Genomic DNA, 19,501 nt, shown 5'->3' with positions numbered 1-19,501 from the left:
TTATACAATTGGCTGTTCTTTATAGCCTTTGTCTCATTTTGGGGCAAAACTTCAACTTTGGTGACAACTAAAACAAGAGGCCCTAAAAGGGCCTATGCTCTACTGGCTGGGTTTGTGTGGTCAACATCACTGTTTTAGAAAAGAACCAACCTCTTATGGATATCTGAATACTGTACAAGTTTCATCGAGATACACTCAAAACTGAAGACTGTATCATGTTCACAAGCATTTTTTATATTATCAAGGTCCATAATCTTATCATTTCAAGGCCCATAATGCATGCCTAGATTATGGCCCTTGATAGTATAAAAAAATTCTATTGTGTAAACAATTGGTTGTGAACACGATACAATGCATGGGCGGATCTGGCTGGTTTTCGAAAGGAACCAAGCTCTAATGGATATGTAGATACTGTACAAGTTTCATCGAGATACAATCAAAACTCAGAAGGCTGTATCGGGTTAACAAGGAATTGTTTACGGACGCATATACTACGTACACATTACCATCGCATAAGCTCTTCTGGCCTTTGGAACTTTTTTTATTACATACTAGGGATAATCCAGCAATTTGTTAACCAGAAATATTTGGTAATCTGCTCTTATCTTTAAATAAAACAAGTTGTGGGAAAACAGTTGTTTCATTTCATGTAATATTGCAAATCACAAGTGTATTTATTAAGCTTCAACAAAGTTTTCATTACTTATACAGCAGTAAAGATTTGAAAGTTAACAGCGACTATGTTAACAATGTTGTGAACATTATCAAAGTTCTTAACATTTAGCCTAATGGAAATGCAGAATTTTATCAGATAACAAAATGAGCAAATACAATACTTACATTTATATTTATTATCAAGATATTTCAGCATAAAGCATTAAATGATCGGAGGGAAACGATTCCTCAGGTAAAACAGTTTGTGCCATTTCAAACAAAAATAAAAATTTGTGAGTAAAATAATATGTAAAAGCTACAATAAATACTAAACTGACTAGAAGTTGACAATACGGAGGCAATTTAAATAAAGGCCATTTCTGACATATCCGTAAACAGCGTCCTTTTCGACGAAATGATGGGCTTTTAAACAAATCAGCATTAAAAAGACAGCACTTGAGTCCAAATATTGAATGCACAGTTTCACCATAAGATCCTGCGCCGATTGTCAATATCACAATAACAGAGTAAATCAGGTGTACCAGACAAATCATAAATGGTATTAAATGTAATAACAGTCCTACAAATACTTCAGAGTCACACTGTTTGCAGTCTGGAAGATTGCAGCCATTTTTGTTGCCAATAGCAACACAGATTCCACATTTACAAGAACCTTGAGGACCACAGTCATGTTTACATGGATACCCTTTCACTCCTTTATAAGACAGCCAAGATGATTGGACGACAGTCAAAAGTCTGTGCCAATAGATGGAGCTGTTATATTTCTGCTTGTAATCTGATCCATTTCCGATCACGTTAACCGCAGTGACTTGAAGATTGCTGTTGACAAGAATTCTGTCTGGACGACTTTCCAGTCCTGGAGAAGGCTGGAAATATAACTTCTTTAAAACTAATGCTAAAAAACTAATGGTGTGATTCCTTCTAGTATATCACTTTACAAATACTGGCATTTAAGCAGACATGAGATAAAATAAGAAACTTTTAGGGAAAATAGGGCTAAAAAAATACTATTAATAACCAAATTTTAAAAATTTACGAAGGTTACAGTTCAGTCTGACTAAAGTACTAGACCCTGGCAACCCCCCCCCCCCCCCGATGTTATTGACTTAAATAAGTGTTGAGCCAAGTCTGTATTTGCTTTTGGTGCAGTAATGTCCAAGAACAGCAATTATGCATACCAGCCAGTGTCAATGTAAATTTTCACATGTAAAAATGGAGAATTGTTACAATGGTGTTCGTGGTTTCTCTAGAAACACAAGTATCTGGTCCCTTATGCAATAATAAAAGACATAAACACATATTCAAAAGTAAAACAGTCATCTAAGGAAAATAAAATGTTAGCCCTAGCCCCCATTTAAATAAATTTCATGAAAGCTAGAAATTAATTTATACTGGCCTTAGGATATGATTTTAAAAGAATACTCCATATTTTTTGAGGTATTGACTAGAAACACATATTGACTGGGTTGGGCGAAGTAATGTGTAAAACAAATATTGTTTAGTGTATGGTATTTTTAGAGTGATTGCACTTTGATTTTTTTACACTATTTTTTTTATTAGGACATATCTTCAATATCTTTTTGAGGTATTGATTCCAAAACTCATACAAATCTTGATTGTTTGAAGGAGAAGTGATATGCAAGAAAAACAATAGTTTGTGTATGTTATTTTTAGAGTTATTGCCCTTTGATTATTTTTATACTATTTTTTTACTTCTCTCCAAAACTTAATATGTTTTTGAGGTATTGTCTTCAAACTTCATACACATACTGACTGTGTTGATAAGAGGTGATGTATAAAAGAAACATTATGACCATTAACTGAATTGATGCCATTCTCAACGACAGGGTATCATTCATAGAGTATTCATCACTCCCAGTGATACTTCATATTACTAGAAGGTGGGGTTGTGTGGATATAAACACATCCAGTGATAACTCTAGTTTTCATCTTCCCCAACCTATATAAATATTGTTTGAAGTACTATGAGGCATAAAACCATTATTAGTGTTCTCATTATGAAATGTCAAGTTAACCTTTTTATTCATAAATTTCATGTATTTAAAGACATCTTGCTATTTTTTGTGAAATAAATGAGTACACTTGTAAATATAATTAGTTTGTTTAATGTCAAGAATCTTGCCAGCAGAACTATCTTTTTATCAGAATAACATTATAATGTTATGATAAATTAACTTTAATATCATACAATTAAAATATAAATATAAATAGTGTTGATACTAAATGTCAATGATGACAACCAATCAAATAGGAGGTCACGAAATTTCGTAATCAGTACATTATAAATATAAATAATTAATGTTTCTATAGGTACCATGTTACTAAATGTCAATCCATCGGCATGTGGGTGAACCGCAATCCAGGCATCTTTGTACGAAGTCTTGCCATGGTGAATCAGAATGTCAGGCTTATTAGCGTACCTGTAGCAGGGATTCTTAGAACTCCACCTGTCACTGGTAACCAGATTTATTGGCCATTCATAATCATTGTAAGTATTAAAATCGCCTATTAGCACGACATTTTCCATTTGTTTTTCTGAAATTAACAAGTATGTTTTATAAGGTCCAAAATTCACTTTCATGATAACAAAACTAACTACAGCTATCAATTAATGTGTATTTATTAGATATTATCAAATTTATTAAAACAATGAAGCTTAGAATTAAAAACTGTAACTTCAATTTTCACAAATTCAACCTTATTAACCTGTATTCAGATATATATATATATATATATATAAGCTCTCTCAACACATGTTTAAAAGAAAAGGGGTCAGACAAAAAAATATTTTATTTCATATATCCAATGTGAACAAACTCACAGTATATAACAACAGTTACAACTCATTGTTAACACTAGTGTTTTAATGTGTATGTTTTTAAAAGATTATAAAAAATACTTTTGTTGCCAACAAGCTTCAGAAACGCTATTGAAATTTAATCTTGAATTTACGAATTTCTGTTCAAATAAGTGTCAGTTATTAATTGTTTGTTTGTTAAAGCGTAAAAAAATGTTTGTTTCCGATTTCCTGATCTACCCATTTTTTTTGCCTCAAAACCTTTTTATTGCCCTGAGAAATATTTGTTATCATTTGTTTGATTTTATTCGTTTAAAATTTAAAAATGATATGTTTTAGGCTATAAGCAATACCAGCGATGCTTATACTGATAGTAATTGTATATATTATGTTCTTTAGCATATAACCGTAATTTATAGTTTTGGGTAACAGAAAATATGAAATCTGATTTACCTACCCTATTTATTTATTTTCTTCTTTTTTTATGGGGGGGGGGGGGGGGGGGGGTTTAAACCAAAACCAGAAACAAACATATTTTGTTAGACCTAATGATAATTATTTCAATTTCGAGTAAAATAACTAAATTTGTAAAATTGAAAAAAAACAACAACACATACATGTTAATCTGCAACATTAAATCTGTGAAAAAGTGCCTCATCCAGATAGGATAACATAATATAAGAACATAAACTCCAAAATACTGTAAATGGCTGGGTATAAGACAATAGTAGTGGGTAGGTAGGTAGTATAAAGATTCTAAAAAAGTTCTAAATTCTTTTATGTACATGAAGGCTCAAAAACTTGAATATCTAATCTAGTATTCACATTTAGCAACTTAAGAAAGGTATAAAATTCTTTTTTTAAACAAATGAGAGCTATAAGATACATATAAATGATTAAAAACTCATGTCAGGGTAGATAAATAATAGTAATTATTATGTTAAAGAAATGAACAATTATGAGAACTTAAGATAAAAACTTATATTCCTACATGTAAGACGCTTCATGAATATGAGCGTAGGATATACAGATATACGGTTCATAACTTTATAGTCTTTGTACTTACTTTTTACATACGAAACAACCTCAGCAATGTTGCTGCACTGTTGCTGCCGGTAGTATGAAAAATGAAGGGCCACTACGTTGTACACCTTTCCACGTCCATCTTCAATCTTAACATGAAGAATTATGCGCTTGTTTTTATCAGGATCTTGAGGGCTTGGCAGAAGGTAGGTGACAGAACTACCAGTGATTGGCAGCCTACTGATTATACCAATTCCTGAAATAAAACAAAAGATAACTCTCTTGCAAGATTGTCCTGTTAGGGTATTTTCTTCTCACCACGGTGCACTGCCATGGTTTGATTCCCAGCCTGAGCAGTGAGTTTGTTTGCTGATTACCAAGGCAGACCAGTTGGTTTTCTTTGGGAACTCTGGTTAATTCCCCACAACATTTTTTTTTACGGTATATCCGTTTTAGCAAACTGTTTGTACAAAAAAATCCTAGTGACTACTGCCTTACGAGAAGAAAAGATCTACCATAAATGAAATCTAATTAATGCAAGTTTATCATCTAAATATCATACCTTCACCATCAAAGAATGTATCTATCATCTCTTTTGGAAATGAAACAATGTTGGCAGCTCTGAAAAAGTGCCATCTATATTGAGCAGGAAGTAATGCTTTAAGCTCTAACAACTGATTTCTTGATGAGCCATTTTTACTTCTAACCTCTTGCAAGGCAATTACATCTGCATCTGTTTGCACAATCTGAAAAGGGATGTACAAGATGTTGGTGGGTTTTTTCTTTAACTAAATTTGGGCTGAAATTAACCCCATTCTAAATTCCAAACATAAATATGTATACCCTTTCTGAATACTTCATATAAATAACATTAAAAAATTGGCTTTTTCAAATTATTTTTGAAATGAAAGCACCCTGGCCCTTGTAACATTATACGGCAATGAATTAATTCTTCCCGCTATTTATAGTTCACCTTGTATGATAAGGCCAGCCAGCCAACACAGGCGGTCAGTTTATCTCTAGCAGTCAGAGCTGTACCATCCTCACTTATATCATATGTATCAATAATAAATAGTTAGAACACATGCAGTCATTCTTCATAACATAACATGGTGTCAGAAAAGAACTCATCGCTCATATAGTATTAAATGTGGATTATTTTAACATTGGATCGTTACTTAATAGTTTAAGCATCTAATAATCTGTTCACTGTGAGAATGGAGTTAAGTGGTGTTCCAACACCGTGCATGGATTGGAATAGCTCAAATCTTCCGGAAGCTTGGAAGAAATTCACAGAGCACTGTGAGGTTATTTTTAAGGGTCCACTTAAAGGGAAGGATAAGGATGTACACATCACTTATTTGCAACTTTGGATGGGTGAAAAGGGTCGGGACCTGTACAAAACACTAGAACTGTCAGCGTCCGACAGAGAACATTTGTCAGCAATTTGTGAAGCGATTACAAAACACCTACACCTACCCGTTTTTGCACGGTATCGTTTCAACAATATAACACAGGGAGAACTTTCTTTCGAAGAATTCTTGACCAAATTGAGAGTAATGGTGAAGGATTGCAATTATAAGTACAGTGAAGACATGATCAGGGATAGGATTGTGTTTGGAATAGTATCACAAAAAATCCGAGAAAAACTGATTAATTTGGGAGAAAATTTGACCTTGAGCAAGGCTATTCAAATATGTCAAATCTTTGAATACGCTCAAGCACAACTGCGGGAAATGCAGGCACCATCGCAAGGAGCAGCCGTTAATGTGGTTCGTTCAAGAAGGGTTACTGGTCATAACACCTCAGGCCAGCCTGGTCATAACACCTCAGGCCAGTGGGAGCAGAGAAGACAACAGCACGTCACATTGGGAGAAGACGTTACCCGGACCTGCCAAAACTGTGGGCGGAAACACCAAAATCAACACCAGTGTCCCGCAAAAGGAAAACAATGTCACAAATGTCAAAAATGGAACCACTTTGCATCAGTGTGTAGAAGTGTAAATGAAATTATTGACAATGACAATTCTTGTACTAACGATTTCAAGGATTTAGTGATTGACAATGTGGAGTCCACTGTTAGGAATGGGCAGGTGTTTGCAGAGTTCAAGGTAGGTCCTTCCAATTTGTCCGTACAGTTCAAGATTGATACTGGTAGTCAAGTGAATATATTGCCATACAAAACCTTTAGAAGCATGGGCATAAAGTTAGTTCTGGAAGCTTCACATGCAAAGCTTTCAGCTTATGACGGAAGTACGTTAAATGTAAAGGGATGCATTACTTTAAGGCGTAATCATCCTGGAACTGGCCAAACAAAGGATGTTTACTTTCATGTAGTTGACACACATTCAAGTCCTTTGCTAAGTCTCCAATCATCCCTTGACTTTGAACTCATAAATCTCACATACACAGTTATGTCAGGTTCCCAGGTCAACCCCCTCACTAAGGACATGGTATTAAAGGAATACAAGAAAGTATTTGATGGCATTGGTCTGCTAGCCGGTGAATGCAAGATTCACATTAATCCCATTGTCCAGCCTGTGGTGCATCCCCCAAGAAAGGTCCCTATAGCATTACAAGAAAATGTCAAGGATGAGTTACTCGGCATGGAGTCATTAGTTTATCTCTAGCAGTCAGAGCTGTACCCTCCTCACTAATATCATATCAATAATAAATAGTTAGAACACATGCAGTCGTTCTTCATAACATAACAGCCCTATTCCCTAAAAGTCGAGAAAAATCATTAGACGTTGATTGATAAGGCAAAAAAATGTTACGTGGCAATAAAATAAATCAGGGTTGGATGAAATAATGATTGGTCTGGAAACCTGAAATACTTGTCCTTTACTAAATGCTTTATAATTGAATATACAAAATACCAGTTCAGAAATGTGGTGCTTTCTTATCTCCCAATTAAACATCAAGTTCCAAATATTGTACGTTGCTATCTTCAAACAGCTGACATTGCCAATAGCTATCGATACAGCAATTAAAGTAGGAAGCAACTGCATGATTGTTTCATATTTTGATAGATGTTGTCATCCGGGGACTCCAAATGTAAGACAGCCAAAGCAAATCTGTAACACTAAATATGATTGGACAAAATGATAGAGGGACGTCATAAATCCCCAATCAAAATTGATTACATTCAAGCACCTGTTGTCTGAGATTTTAGTAAAAACGTAAATAAAGAAGTAAATAAACTCAACAAAATGGATTTTTTAAAGGCTGAATTAGAAAGAAAGAAACGCCAAATAAAGGAAAATAGCGACATTGTAGTAAGACGATGCTTTCATTCTTGCATAACGATTCTAAAATTCTTTCTTAAAACTACAATAGATCTTTAAATGAATGAAGGCTATGAACTTCGGACAAAACTTTCGGATAGACATGTTACAAACACAGAGACTTGAATGTTTGCTGCAGATCCCAACAGCTGCCCCTGGCTTACTTTAAATAGTTGCCTGTGGCCTCAGCTGGGTAAAATCAGTCTTGATCCTGAAAATGAAAAAAATACAACATTTTCAGCTAAGTACAACATGCTGCTATAACGTCATAGGACACAATACAACTATTAATCATGATTTGTCGGTCGATATTTCAACATTCTATAAAATCTAAATATCCACTACGGTTAGATAATTGACAAGAGAAGAAATTTTCCCAGACACAGTTTGTTATGAAAATGTAAACGTCCAGTTAGACAAATTTTGTACCTACAGTACACTCCACGCGGAACTACCACTTTCCTCGGTGACTCGGAGGTGTTTTTAAATTATCGCGGATTTCCGCCGAGTATGCAACCTTTTTCCTCGCTAAATTTCGCCGAGTTGCACCGAGTTAATCGTTCTTTATGGAGGGTTTTATTGCCGGTAGCGCCGGTGATCGAATCGATTTATTGACCTAATCGCGGAACTCCGCGTGTTGTGCATAGCTACTACAGACATTGCTTCTGTTAAAACAGTATTGAAAATTAGATAATTAATTTTTCAAAGTACAGTAAGTTTCTTTTTAAAAACAATTATTGAAAATTTCCATATCAATTTTCATCAGCATCGTCTAACAACTGTTGTTTTTCACATTATGTAATTGAAAGGTATACCATAGCGTGCGTTTGTGTTTGTTATTTTCATCTTTCTCTTACTATATTAAGGTGTTGAGAACTTGATTAGATTGGAGTAATGAAGGTGTTGAGAACTTTGTAAGTGTGAATATTCTTTCCTAATTTGCATTTTACCTGACTTATTAATTTATCCGTACTTATCAATGGTTCTAAACTTATTTATAACGCATATAAGTGTTAATCCTTCATCAAGTTAATTAAAATCCCATTAAACACCATTTTATACATGCATTGAAATGAATAACACATTCTGTCGGCTTTAGATCAAACAGTCACTCTGTGTGACGTCACATAACTCACAGTTTTACCCACGAGGATCTCATGGAGAGCATGTATATTGTTATGCAGGATTAACGTGTCTGAGTGGTGTTTTCGAATATAACTGGAGTATTGCATTTCCAACTTTAATTCATCACATTAATTAGTTACCTATATCATTGAATGTGTTGACTTTTATTGATGATTCAATAAGTATAACTGTACATAATTGCTTCATACAGTCTATAAGTGTGGTATAAGTTTTAAAGTTTATTGGCAGATTGTTTTACAAAAATGTCATGTCTTTGTTTTCTTAATCCCTTGATTGCCCTTGTTGTTTATTTAATCCTCCAATAAATATTTCACACTTTCTCTTTCTACATGCAATACATCGTTTAAGATGGGTATTTACTAATTAACTTGTCACAGTGGTGTACTATACGGTTAGGTAATCTAGCCAGGATAAAAGATGAAAATCAATAATCTTCGTCTGTGAAACTTGGTAAGTGTGAAAGTTACGATTGATGTCCTTTGGGTGTCCGAAAATTAGGTACGCGAAATAAATTATTTTTATAAACAATTACGGGTGTAGCAAAAATTATCAAATAAATTAAACAAAATTAGATACAGTGGGAGATTCTTATCGGTTTTCCTCCGAGTTTCGCGGTGTTTTTACCTCCGAGTAACGCGGCGATTGTAATTATAAGGTCCACTGATCAGCCTCGGTGGGTGAACGAGTAAAAACGCCGAGGAAAGAGGATTATGATCAATTGGATGTCGTGTCCGCGATGACCAAAATCCGCCGAGGAAAACGGAAAGTGGTAGTTCCGCGTGGAGTGTACTGTAATTTACCAATCCTAAGCATATCACTGCGTTTTGCGCAAAGAATAATCATTTTTACATCGAAATGAAGCGACAATCTTATCGGTTATTCCAAATTGTGCTGTTATGAGCGCATGAAATGATCCTGATGGTATAATCGGATCATTCAGGCGCTCATAACAGCAGTAGAATTAGTCGAAAAGACCTGTGTATGGCGACATTTTGGCGATAGTGTGTTTATTTTTAATTGGATTTCTGCTACAGTTTGGAAACCTACACCATATTGAGTTGACAAGGCTTGAAACTACTGTATCTTGTTTAAGCAGCATGTTTTATTAAATCATTATTTGATTGAAAAATGTACTCTTTTCCAATCAGGCTCCAAACAAAAAGTACTTCAAGCGAGGTGACCTGGCAGCAAAGCAAGAGGAAGCATACTGGAGCAAACATAAACGTCATATCAGTGTAGACAGTGAGGAGGCAGTAGAGGTGAGTTTGATATTGAGTCAAATATTTAAATAAGTTTACAGGTATCAGGTGCATGGACTGGTTATAAACAACCTCTATAATGACCACACCCTCTTTCTATTATTATTAGCAAATACATATACAATAATGGTAGTAAGCTAATTTGAACCGTTAGATTTTTACTTTCATTGTACTTCATGATTTCGTATACTAGTCATAGAGGTGTGATACAGCCTGCCCCTATACCTGTACAGATAATTAAACAGAATTTTTTCTTATTTTTATTCTACATAGAACCCTATCTCCTGCCTCAGATAAACCTTTCATATCCCTTGTCACATTCATGGAATTGAAAACTTCAGATATTTACAAAGAGTTGTTTTTTGCTTTTTATCATCCCCCAGTTTCTGTTAATATTCATTTTTATAAATATGCAGTATAATATACAACAAACACCAAGAGCATTGGAATAGTTGAGCAAGTATATAACATTTAAAGCAGAGGGCCATATAATATTTAATTTTTGATACTTTTTCCCTATAGGACTCAAAGACAGAACAAAAGACTGATGAGAAAACACAGGAGCAGGTCATGTTACATAGGAAGGAGGTAGGTACTGAATTGTTAAGAGTTTTGTATTTTAAGAAACTGCTTAACTTCCATGGAAATACATAAATCCATACCACAAAAATACTTCATAAAGTGTTTTTCAGTTAAAGAGAATTGATTGCTTGTATAAAATGCAATTAAAAGTAGAACACACCAAACATTGTCAGTATATACCGGTATATATGTATATATATAATGACCATCTATGAAAATTCCTAAGACAAGGGCATAGTACCGGGTTTTCTAAGCAAAACCACTGAGAAGCCTTTAAGAAATATGGCATGGATGTAAATATTACCTGAAAATGTACTAAAGTGTCTTTTCTCTAATTCTGAAAAGCAAGAAAATTGATTATTTCACAGAAAAAGGTTCAGATTTAAAACTCATGAACTGGATTTATTAGTTTGTATCGTGGCTTTAATCTATTGTGAGTTGTATTCAAATAAAAAGACTAAGATAAATAAATGATTTTAAAAATGTTTTCATGTGTTTCCTTTATCTCAGGTGATCAGACGATTAAGAGAAATAAATGAGCCGATTCTGCTGTTCGGGGAGTCTGAGTATGATGCATTTGTCCGTCTGAAAAAACTAGAATCAATGGAACCAGATTTTAGTAAGGTAATGGATACATGAATGAAGGAAAATAAGTATTTTTCTACAATAATATAGAAAGAATACAAGTACATTTTTAAAGGCGAAGGGGATATTGAAATGGTAGGCGTGTGTATTTCATGCATTTTTGTCCAGAGCATTACACCAAAAGCCTTTGATGTATTTACTTTAGTCTTATATACAGATAGATGTTATTGAAGGAAAGTGCACTGCACATGAACTCTGGCTACAAGATATTAGTAGTTATTTTCATTTTCAAAACATTTTTTTTGTTTTGAGTCTTTGAGTTATTTACAATACACTTCAGAGAAAGACATTGTAGAGAAACCATAACTCTGGTTGCAATATTTTTTGAGCTTTTGCCCTTTGTGATAATGTTACTAATACATTTTGCTTAAATAGAGACCTCATTTAATTTGCTTCTGTAATTCAGAAAGTTTTGTAGCTTTGAATAGTGGTCCTCTACCACTTATGTTCAAATCATGTTCCTCTGGTCAGAGGTGCTTCGTGATTCATTTTGATGCACATCCTATATCATATAAATTACAGTATAAAGTATGTACTCTGTGCATAAAGCTACTATGCCTGTGACTCTAAATTTGTTCTGCTTGGGCTATGATTATAAACAGTCTCAAGTCCAAGTCCAGACTATGATTATAAACAGTCTCAAGTCCAAGTCCAGACTATGATTATAAACAGTCTCAAGTCCAAGTCCAGGCTATGATTATAAACAGTCTCAATTCCAAGTCCAGGCTATGATTATAAACAGTCTCAAGTCCAAGTCCAGACTATGATTATAAACAGTCTCAAGTCCAAGTCCAGGCTATGATTATAAACAGTCTTAAGTCCAGACTATGATTATAAACAGTCTCAAGTCCAAGTCCAGACTATGATTATAAACAGTCTCAAGTCCAAGTCCAGGCTATGATTATAAACAGTCTCAAGTCCAAGTCCAGACTATGATTATAAACAGTCTCAAGTCCAAGTCCTGACTATGATTATAAACAGTCTCAAGTCCAAGTCCAGGCTATGATTATAAACAGTCTCAAGTCCAAGTCCAGACTATGTTTATAAACAGTCTCAAGTCCAAGTCCAGACTATGATTATAAACAGTCTCAAGTCCAAGTCCAGACTATGATTATAAACAGTCTCAAGTCCAAGTCCAGACTATGATTATAAACAGTCTCAAGTCCAAGTCCAGACTATGATTATAAACAGTCTCAAGTCCAAGTCCAGACTATGATTATAAACAGTCTCAAGTCCAAGTCCAGACTCACACTCAAAAAAGCACTTTTATTATGTTTATTCCATTTGTTCTTCAAAAATAAATGTGAATAATTAGAACAGTTATAAAATTCAGCAAATTTTATCATCAAATTCAACTAGAAAGAAATTACAATTAAATGATGATTTACAGTCTGATATCAGACTTGAGACTGCTGTAATCATAGGCTATTATAAGGATGAAGGTCGCAATGAGTGGTGTTTTTAACAGCACCATCGATCCATACCAACACGCCTTCTGGCTGTCGTTAATCCTGATTGGCTGATACATATATCGTAGTACTCCTGATATACCTTAAGGCTGTCAGTCAGCCATTGCAATCGTTGCAAAATATCTATAATTGATGATTGTTTTTGATAAAGCTTGTTACTGTGCAGATTATAGCATGTCTGCACAATTAGCGCATGTTGGTAGTAACCGTTGCCAGCGGATGGCATGTTGGGCCCAACAAGCCATTAAGGTCTGGCAGAAACCATTTGTTAGTCCTATAAAGACCCATTTAAGTAGATTTCAGAATGAATCACTGGCCTGTGTTTATACAGGTTATGTACTTCATAAACCTTGTCTGAAAATTAGGCATAGGCCATAAATATCTGGCATGAAATACTGAGTAGTGGTACTTCCATTTGAACTTATTAACTGTTTGCCTCATAATTGGGGCTGGTGGCACGAAGATTGACAGGATTCTGAAAGACCTGGCCCAAATTCATCACAACTTAAAGCTTAACTAGCTTAATAAGCCAAAATAAATACTTAAATTTGATTTTAATAAATGAAAAATGGATTATTGTGAATATCGGAAGGATTATTTCTATTTAAGATCTAAAAACTCTTAAAGAAGTAAATATGACTCAGATTTAAGAAAGAAAAAAATAGTAAGCTTTAGCTTGATCCTTATATACAGGACTTCAGAACTTCTGAGAAATTTGGGCCTGGTGACTCCAAACAATAGAAAATAGACTTGCCCCTTCCCAATCTCTCACAGTGTGGTATACAATACTGTTTGGTCATTAATGACGTGTTTTGGAAATTTCTTCAGGGTATGGGTGCAGGGTCGAATGACTTCAAGGCTGCTATGGATCGAGTGGACCAGGAGTATATGGAGGAGATTATGAAGTCTGCGGATGGAGAGGGGTCAGCGGGTGGTAAACAGATTGTCTCCGTGAAGGATGATGGCACCACACTGGAGGATATTGAGGTTTGTTGGATCAAATATAGAAAATGAGGGAAGAAACATATCAAGGCCTAGACGGTTTGGACAGAACATGTTTGCATTACATTCAGGATTGTGTGATTGAGACATTGTGATTAAATTAAAGAGTTCAAAGTTAGAGAGGGGCCATTGACCGGTAAACACGTGATCAACTTTGAGGATGATTTGTCCATCCTCTCAAAGCTTTATTACTTTTAATATGAAGTACATCATCCAATCCCATACTGTTTTGCTTGGATATGCAGTTAATACTTAACACTCCAGTATTTGAGTTCATCTCCTTTAAGGTTGATTTTTCCAACATCAAGGCTTTATAACATTTATGAACAACATCCTATTTTACTGATTGGTTTGTGGATATTAAATTTGCATTGACATTTCAGCACTCTAGGATCTAACTTCACACCAATGTACTTGCTAAGAATTGTCACATTACATGTATAATGTAATCATATTTTTTTTAACGCAGTTCCCTTAGCTTAATTTAATATTTTATTTAATATTTACAGTGTATATATATGTAAGGCTATTTATTTGCTATTTTTTCTACTTCTTTGAAATGCCAAAGCCTATGTACATCGTATTAAGAGTTTTAACAAGATAATTGTTTAGCTCGCCTGTTTTATTTTAACAAAAACAGTCAAACTATAATAATGGCCAGGGTGTCCTCGTTTGCGATGGCATCATCGTCTTGTAGTATAAAAACTTTGCCAAAACTCTGTTCAAGATTTTCAATTAAACTTGGTACCCATATTGCCAGTAACAATACACACACGCATAGTACCCAAAGTGGCTCGAGGTTTAGAAATAGAATAATAATATAGAACATAAATGTGCATTAGAAGCTAGACATGTATAGTTACTAGTATCAGGTACACATTTATACATTGCATATATAATGATTAATTTGTAGATGGAATAATGAATATTGACTTATGGTAACAACACAAATTTTGTTCATAATATTATTTGATTTCCCAAATTCATGCCACTGTGATACTGCCAATAACTAGGGCTTTTATAATTTTCTAGTCAAGCCTCTTGTTTGACTGCGAAAACACAACTTCAACTGTTATTCGCTCGGCGGCACACTTGTTCATCCGTGTATTATCTATTCTACCATATCTTCTACTGTAAAGTTTGGAACCTGTATTTCTTTCTTACAGAAATGGAAGCAGGAACTTGGAAAAGGGGACAGCAATAAGGACCAGGAAATTATATTACGATATTTAAAGGTACAGTAATCATAATTCTAAGTTATTGTAGATAACTGTAGATATTTGCTGGAATGTCAATAATTTGTCAATTTAGTGGTTTCATGGATTTAAATAAATGCTAGAATTTCAAAGCCAGGTGAATACATCAAAACATATAGAATTGTTTTCCTTAGGAAAATTAATCAATACAAAAGGTCAAACATAAAAAAAAGTTAAATTCTAATCCCCAGCATAATTGATTCTCTTGTCCTGATTTTTTTTTATAAATAACAACCAATTTTGTCAACATATGATAATAGTAGGACAAACATATATCTTGTACAACTTTCTATTTCAGTTTGTTTTAAAAACCTGGGGTAATGACATAAACCACGTTAAGACAGAGTCAGAAAAACGCAGCTTCAAGGGTAAACTGAACGCCGCCATGCACCAGCAAACAGTCGTCTACATGAAACCAATGTTTAGAAAACTTAAAACTAAAGTAAATACAAAAAAGTAATACTTAGTAATAAGGCACCATCACAAGCAATAATGAGTGATTTTCCCATGTTTTAGCAAAGATTAATTAACCCATGTTTTGTGCAAATATAGGGTGATTTACACTTGTTTTGAGCAAAGATAGGGTGATTAAACCATGTTTTGTGCAATATAGTGTGAATTACTCGTGTTTTTAGCAAAAATGTGGTAATTTTTATGTGATTTAAATCAGACTTAAAATGACATATTTTGCTATATTTAGGAGACCAAAATCACTTGATTATAGAATCACATTTTACAAATTCTTCCTTGGGACATAAACAATATGTGTGTTCCCCTTGATGTAGTCTTGGTAGACTTGAAATGGTTGGTCACATCAGGGTCAAAAACTAGATCATTAGGTCAATTCTTAGGATATCTTGAGAACAAACAGAGGCAATATATTTGCTTCAATCTTAAATTTGTGCAATAATTTTGCCCTTAATACAATGTATACAATATTCTTTGACTTCAAACATTTGCAAGCTAACTCATACCTCATATCCAATGTTTATAAGAGACAATCACTCTGCAGCCATATTGCATGTTTCAGTTTGAAAATTTCACCAACATGTGATTTCCGTGCTATTTACATGACCTATTCAAGGAAGGGTTATCATTTCAATGATTTTTTTTGGTTAAATTTTCATTTCGAATTAGCAGTGTCTAACATGATTGATTAAACAGGGATTTGATTTGTCAGCATATAAACTTGATGATCTGATGGCTCCAGGATCATCTTCCTGTTAGAGCAGCCTCCTTTCTAAAATGGTTTTGGCCCTTTAGCTGCTAGTTCATTTGCATCCCTGTAATTTTTAAACTATATTTCTTCTTGGATCTAACATTGCTCAGAAATGATAATACTATTTGATCGTTTTTAAGAAGGTCCCTTATGGCTAGAATAGTTATTTATTATAAAAAGTACTGTTATTTAAAGTTATGGAAAAAACTTGTATTTTCTTTCAGTCAATGCAGGCAGACATTCTAGAGTGTTTGGTGCAGATTATTGGACACCAGCTGGATCGACATTACATTAAAGTGAGCAACAGAATTTTTATATTGTTCGAAAAATTGAAAAGTCAAAGGTGTGTGGTAAACATTTAAATGATTTGGGATGTAGTATCCTGGTTGAATTTTTTTAAATGAAAGGGCCTCAATTCATCTATGTGATAAGAAATAACTGCAATGTCAAGGTAGTTAGTGTATTTCCACTGCCATGTTTAATATCTTTTATACCTCCTGTTATTTGTGTTTGCATTCAAACTGATTGTAAAACAACATGTTTTGAGTTAAGACAAGAGCAATTATTAGATGAGCAATGGGCAATATGGGACCATGATGACCTTTTAAGCTTTCTTGATATTCGGGTCCTCCCTGATCCGTTATAGAGCTTCGTCGTTGGGGCGCTTGATTTGAAACCTTGGTCACAAGGACACATTAAATCCAAAAGTGTGTGTCAAATTCTTACCCAGGGTGCTTGTATATTTATTTTGAAGTACCTCTGAGGTAAGCAAAGCCACATCATGGTGCACTTTTAAAAAAATTTATCATAATAATCTTCTTTCAACAGGCCAACGATGCCTATTTGGAAATGGCTATTGGCAATGCCCCATGGCCTATTGGGGTCACTATGGTTGGCATTCATGCCAGAACAGGACGAGAAAAGATTTCTTCAAGATATGTAGCACATGTGCTCAATGATGAAACACAGAGAAAATATATTCAGGTAATTTTAAAATATATTCAGGTAATAGTAAAATAATTGTTCTTGGTTTCATTTTTCTTTAGTTATTTTCAAGAAAATGTAACATTGTTGATAGGCTTAACCATATCATTAGGTTTAAAATAATAAATCATGTGCTCCCCCTATTTATTAAACTTTAAAGGACCCACTCACAGATTTCATGTTGGCAATTATTTTTTTTAAACTTCATTGCCATTGAGTTTCTATATCCTTTAAATTTCAAAGGGATGTTACTGCATAGGAGATAATTATCCATTAAGCAGCCAGTTTAGAATCTATCTTTGAAATGATGACTGAAAAGACACTTGCTTTCCTCAGATATTCATTGTTGAAATTGTCTCAATTAGTGAATACTCTTTGCAGTTGAATGAATAGTTGATGAGAAAAAAAGGTTGTATCATACTTTTTGAAAAAAGGGGCAGTTTTAGGCAATATTTGGCTAGAAAATCATTTATTTATGATTCCAGGTGCTAGAAAAACTATATTCATTTGTAATGTTAGTTCTGAACGGGGTAATTGTTCGATGTTTTCTATTTTCAGGGTTTGAAAAGGATCATGACCCAGGCACAGATATTTTTCCCAACTGACCCCTCCAGAAGTGTTAACTTTGAACCAATTCACCATTGAACCATTATACTATGCAAAAAGCTACATACAACCAAAATACTGTACAACTATGATTTTGGGTGAAAAACCCATTGTTGTTTGCCATTCATATGTTATCAACTTTGGCTGAAATATTAAAGTTAAAACCTTGCCACACATCATATGACCTTAACGGTTTTTAGATACATGTAAATACAAATGTTTCAAAATCTTGCTTGTAAGTCTATTTGGATCATAGGGCATTTCCTATTAATATTATAATCAAGTCTGCCAGTCCTGGGCTGTAGCTGGTAATAAATGATGAGATCCAGCAAATAGACTGATATTGTAAGTCCTTGTGTCAGGTAAAAACACTTGGGAAGGAATCAAAGATTTTTTTTGAAAATAAATCATTCAACTTCAGAAATGGATTCATAGCTGTGTATTATAATAATGCACTGATCTCTTAATCCCATTGTTTTCATTTAACAGATGACCTATGTTTTGTTATGACATTAATATAGCTGTGTAAGCCTTATCAAAGTTCAATAGCCTCAATCGCAAAACCAGGAGGTTGGCAGGCTATGTCCACGCTGCTTGTATCTTAGCCTGACATTTTATTTTAAACCTTAATATTTATTTCTCTAGACTTCGGGAATAACACGTATAAAATGATATTATTTCTTATGTATGTGATCGAATCAAATAAAATAATTGGCTAAAACATGTATAAAAATGGTATTATTACTTGTGTATGTGATCACATCGAACCGAGGGAAAATTTCCATGCAATCATTGCGCAGGCGCAACGGGATTACCCTTTATACGATTGGATTCTATTTTCTGTACGATTTATTATTAGAAACAAAACGTTTTGGGGTAAACATTTAGAAAAAGGTAGAAACAGGTATGCTTCTCTGTTTTGATTGTTTTTTCATACTTTCTCTTGTTCCATGAAAATGGGCTTCTTTTTTAGTGTAATAAAGCTGTCGAATTGTTGGTGCATGGTCACTCAATTATTTATAATAAATGTGTAAAAATGTTATATTGTTGGGATTTTTTTTAATTATGTACATACAAAGTTTTATCGACCCTGCAATGCACACTGACTTGCAGAACCTCAGATACAGTGACTCGTATTGTCAGCTCCACTTAAAATTGAAAATCAAATTTTCATAAAAAAAACATTTAGGACATCTAGTTAAGATAATATCATATTTGATTTTTTTTATCGTTTTTTTATTTAGAAACATATTTTTTTCTTCAAATTTACAAAAACATTGATTGCTCTATTATCAAAATCTATCTTTCTGGTACCATGCAGTAGCGTGACTTCTAAATATAATTGAATATTCATGGTTCCACGAAATAACCTACGTTGCATGCATGTACAGCTCAGGAAAGGTGATAAGTGTTTTTGCCTTACTGTTGACCTCAACTCGTATTATCGCGACTGTTCGTGTGTGTATGTTAAATGTGCCGATTGTTCAGAACATAGAGTAAACAATGTTGTTGATATCATTGTTTTTAACG

At 34.0% G+C, this 19,501-nt stretch overlaps 2 protein-coding genes across 3 annotated transcripts; one reads left to right on the top strand and one right to left on the bottom strand.

Annotated features, from left to right (window-relative positions):
* Positions 1-643: 643 nt before the first annotated feature.
* On the bottom strand, positions 644-7,557 carry LOC128217670 (uncharacterized). 2 transcript variants are annotated; one of them, XM_052924974.1, is made up of 5 exons: positions 7,396-7,557; positions 5,079-5,262; positions 4,560-4,772; positions 3,011-3,231; positions 644-1,541 (listed from the first exon to the last, which is right to left on the bottom strand). In XM_052924974.1, the coding sequence occupies exons 1-5, from the start codon at positions 7,525-7,527 to the stop codon at positions 855-857; spliced, it is 1,437 nt and encodes a 478-aa protein (XP_052780934.1). In that variant the 5' UTR covers positions 7,528-7,557; the 3' UTR covers positions 644-854. The 2 variants fall into 2 exon arrangements, with proteins under 2 accessions (XP_052780934.1, XP_052780935.1); XM_052924975.1 differs by lacking the exon at positions 3,011-3,231 and having other exon boundaries at positions 1,418-1,541.
* A 101-nt stretch (positions 7,558-7,658) lies between these two features.
* On the top strand, positions 7,659-19,011 carry LOC128218604 (pre-mRNA-splicing factor 18-like). Its single transcript, XM_052926315.1, has 10 exons — positions 7,659-7,794; positions 10,098-10,208; positions 10,731-10,796; positions 11,301-11,414; positions 13,733-13,891; positions 15,073-15,141; positions 15,461-15,604; positions 16,606-16,677; positions 17,210-17,365; positions 17,924-19,011. The coding sequence occupies exons 1-10, from the start codon at positions 7,729-7,731 to the stop codon at positions 18,008-18,010; spliced, it is 1,044 nt and encodes a 347-aa protein (XP_052782275.1). The 5' UTR covers positions 7,659-7,728; the 3' UTR covers positions 18,011-19,011.
* The last annotated feature ends 490 nt before the right edge of the window (positions 19,012-19,501 follow it).

The sequence above is a fragment of the Mya arenaria genome, chromosome 14 (assembly GCF_026914265.1).
Source record: "Mya arenaria isolate MELC-2E11 chromosome 14, ASM2691426v1".
Taxonomy (NCBI): Eukaryota; Metazoa; Mollusca; class Bivalvia; order Myida; family Myidae; genus Mya; species Mya arenaria.
This window is presented reverse-complemented; position numbering and strand designations above follow the sequence as displayed.

Excerpts from the sequence above, each read along its gene's own strand:
- LOC128217670 (XM_052924974.1), bottom strand. The coding sequence starts at position 7,527 with ATGCAGTTGCTTCCTACTTTAATTGCTGTATCGATAGCTATTGGCAAT. Across the intron at positions 5,263-7,395 it reads AGCACCACATTTCTGAACTG|ATTGTGCAAACAGATGCAGA; the intron begins GTATTTTGTATA and ends ATCCCTTTTCAG. Across the intron at positions 1,542-3,010 it reads GATTGACATTTAGTAACATG|CCTTCTCCAGGACTGGAAAG; the intron begins GTACCTATAGAA and ends TTATATTTCCAG.
- LOC128218604 (XM_052926315.1), top strand. The coding sequence starts at position 7,729 with ATGGATTTTTTAAAGGCTGAATTAGAAAGAAAGAAACGCCAAATAAAG. Across the intron at positions 15,142-15,460 it reads TTATATTACGATATTTAAAG|TTTGTTTTAAAAACCTGGGG; the intron begins GTACAGTAATCA and ends TTTCTATTTCAG. Across the intron at positions 17,366-17,923 it reads CACAGAGAAAATATATTCAG|GGTTTGAAAAGGATCATGAC; the intron begins GTAATTTTAAAA and ends TTCTATTTTCAG.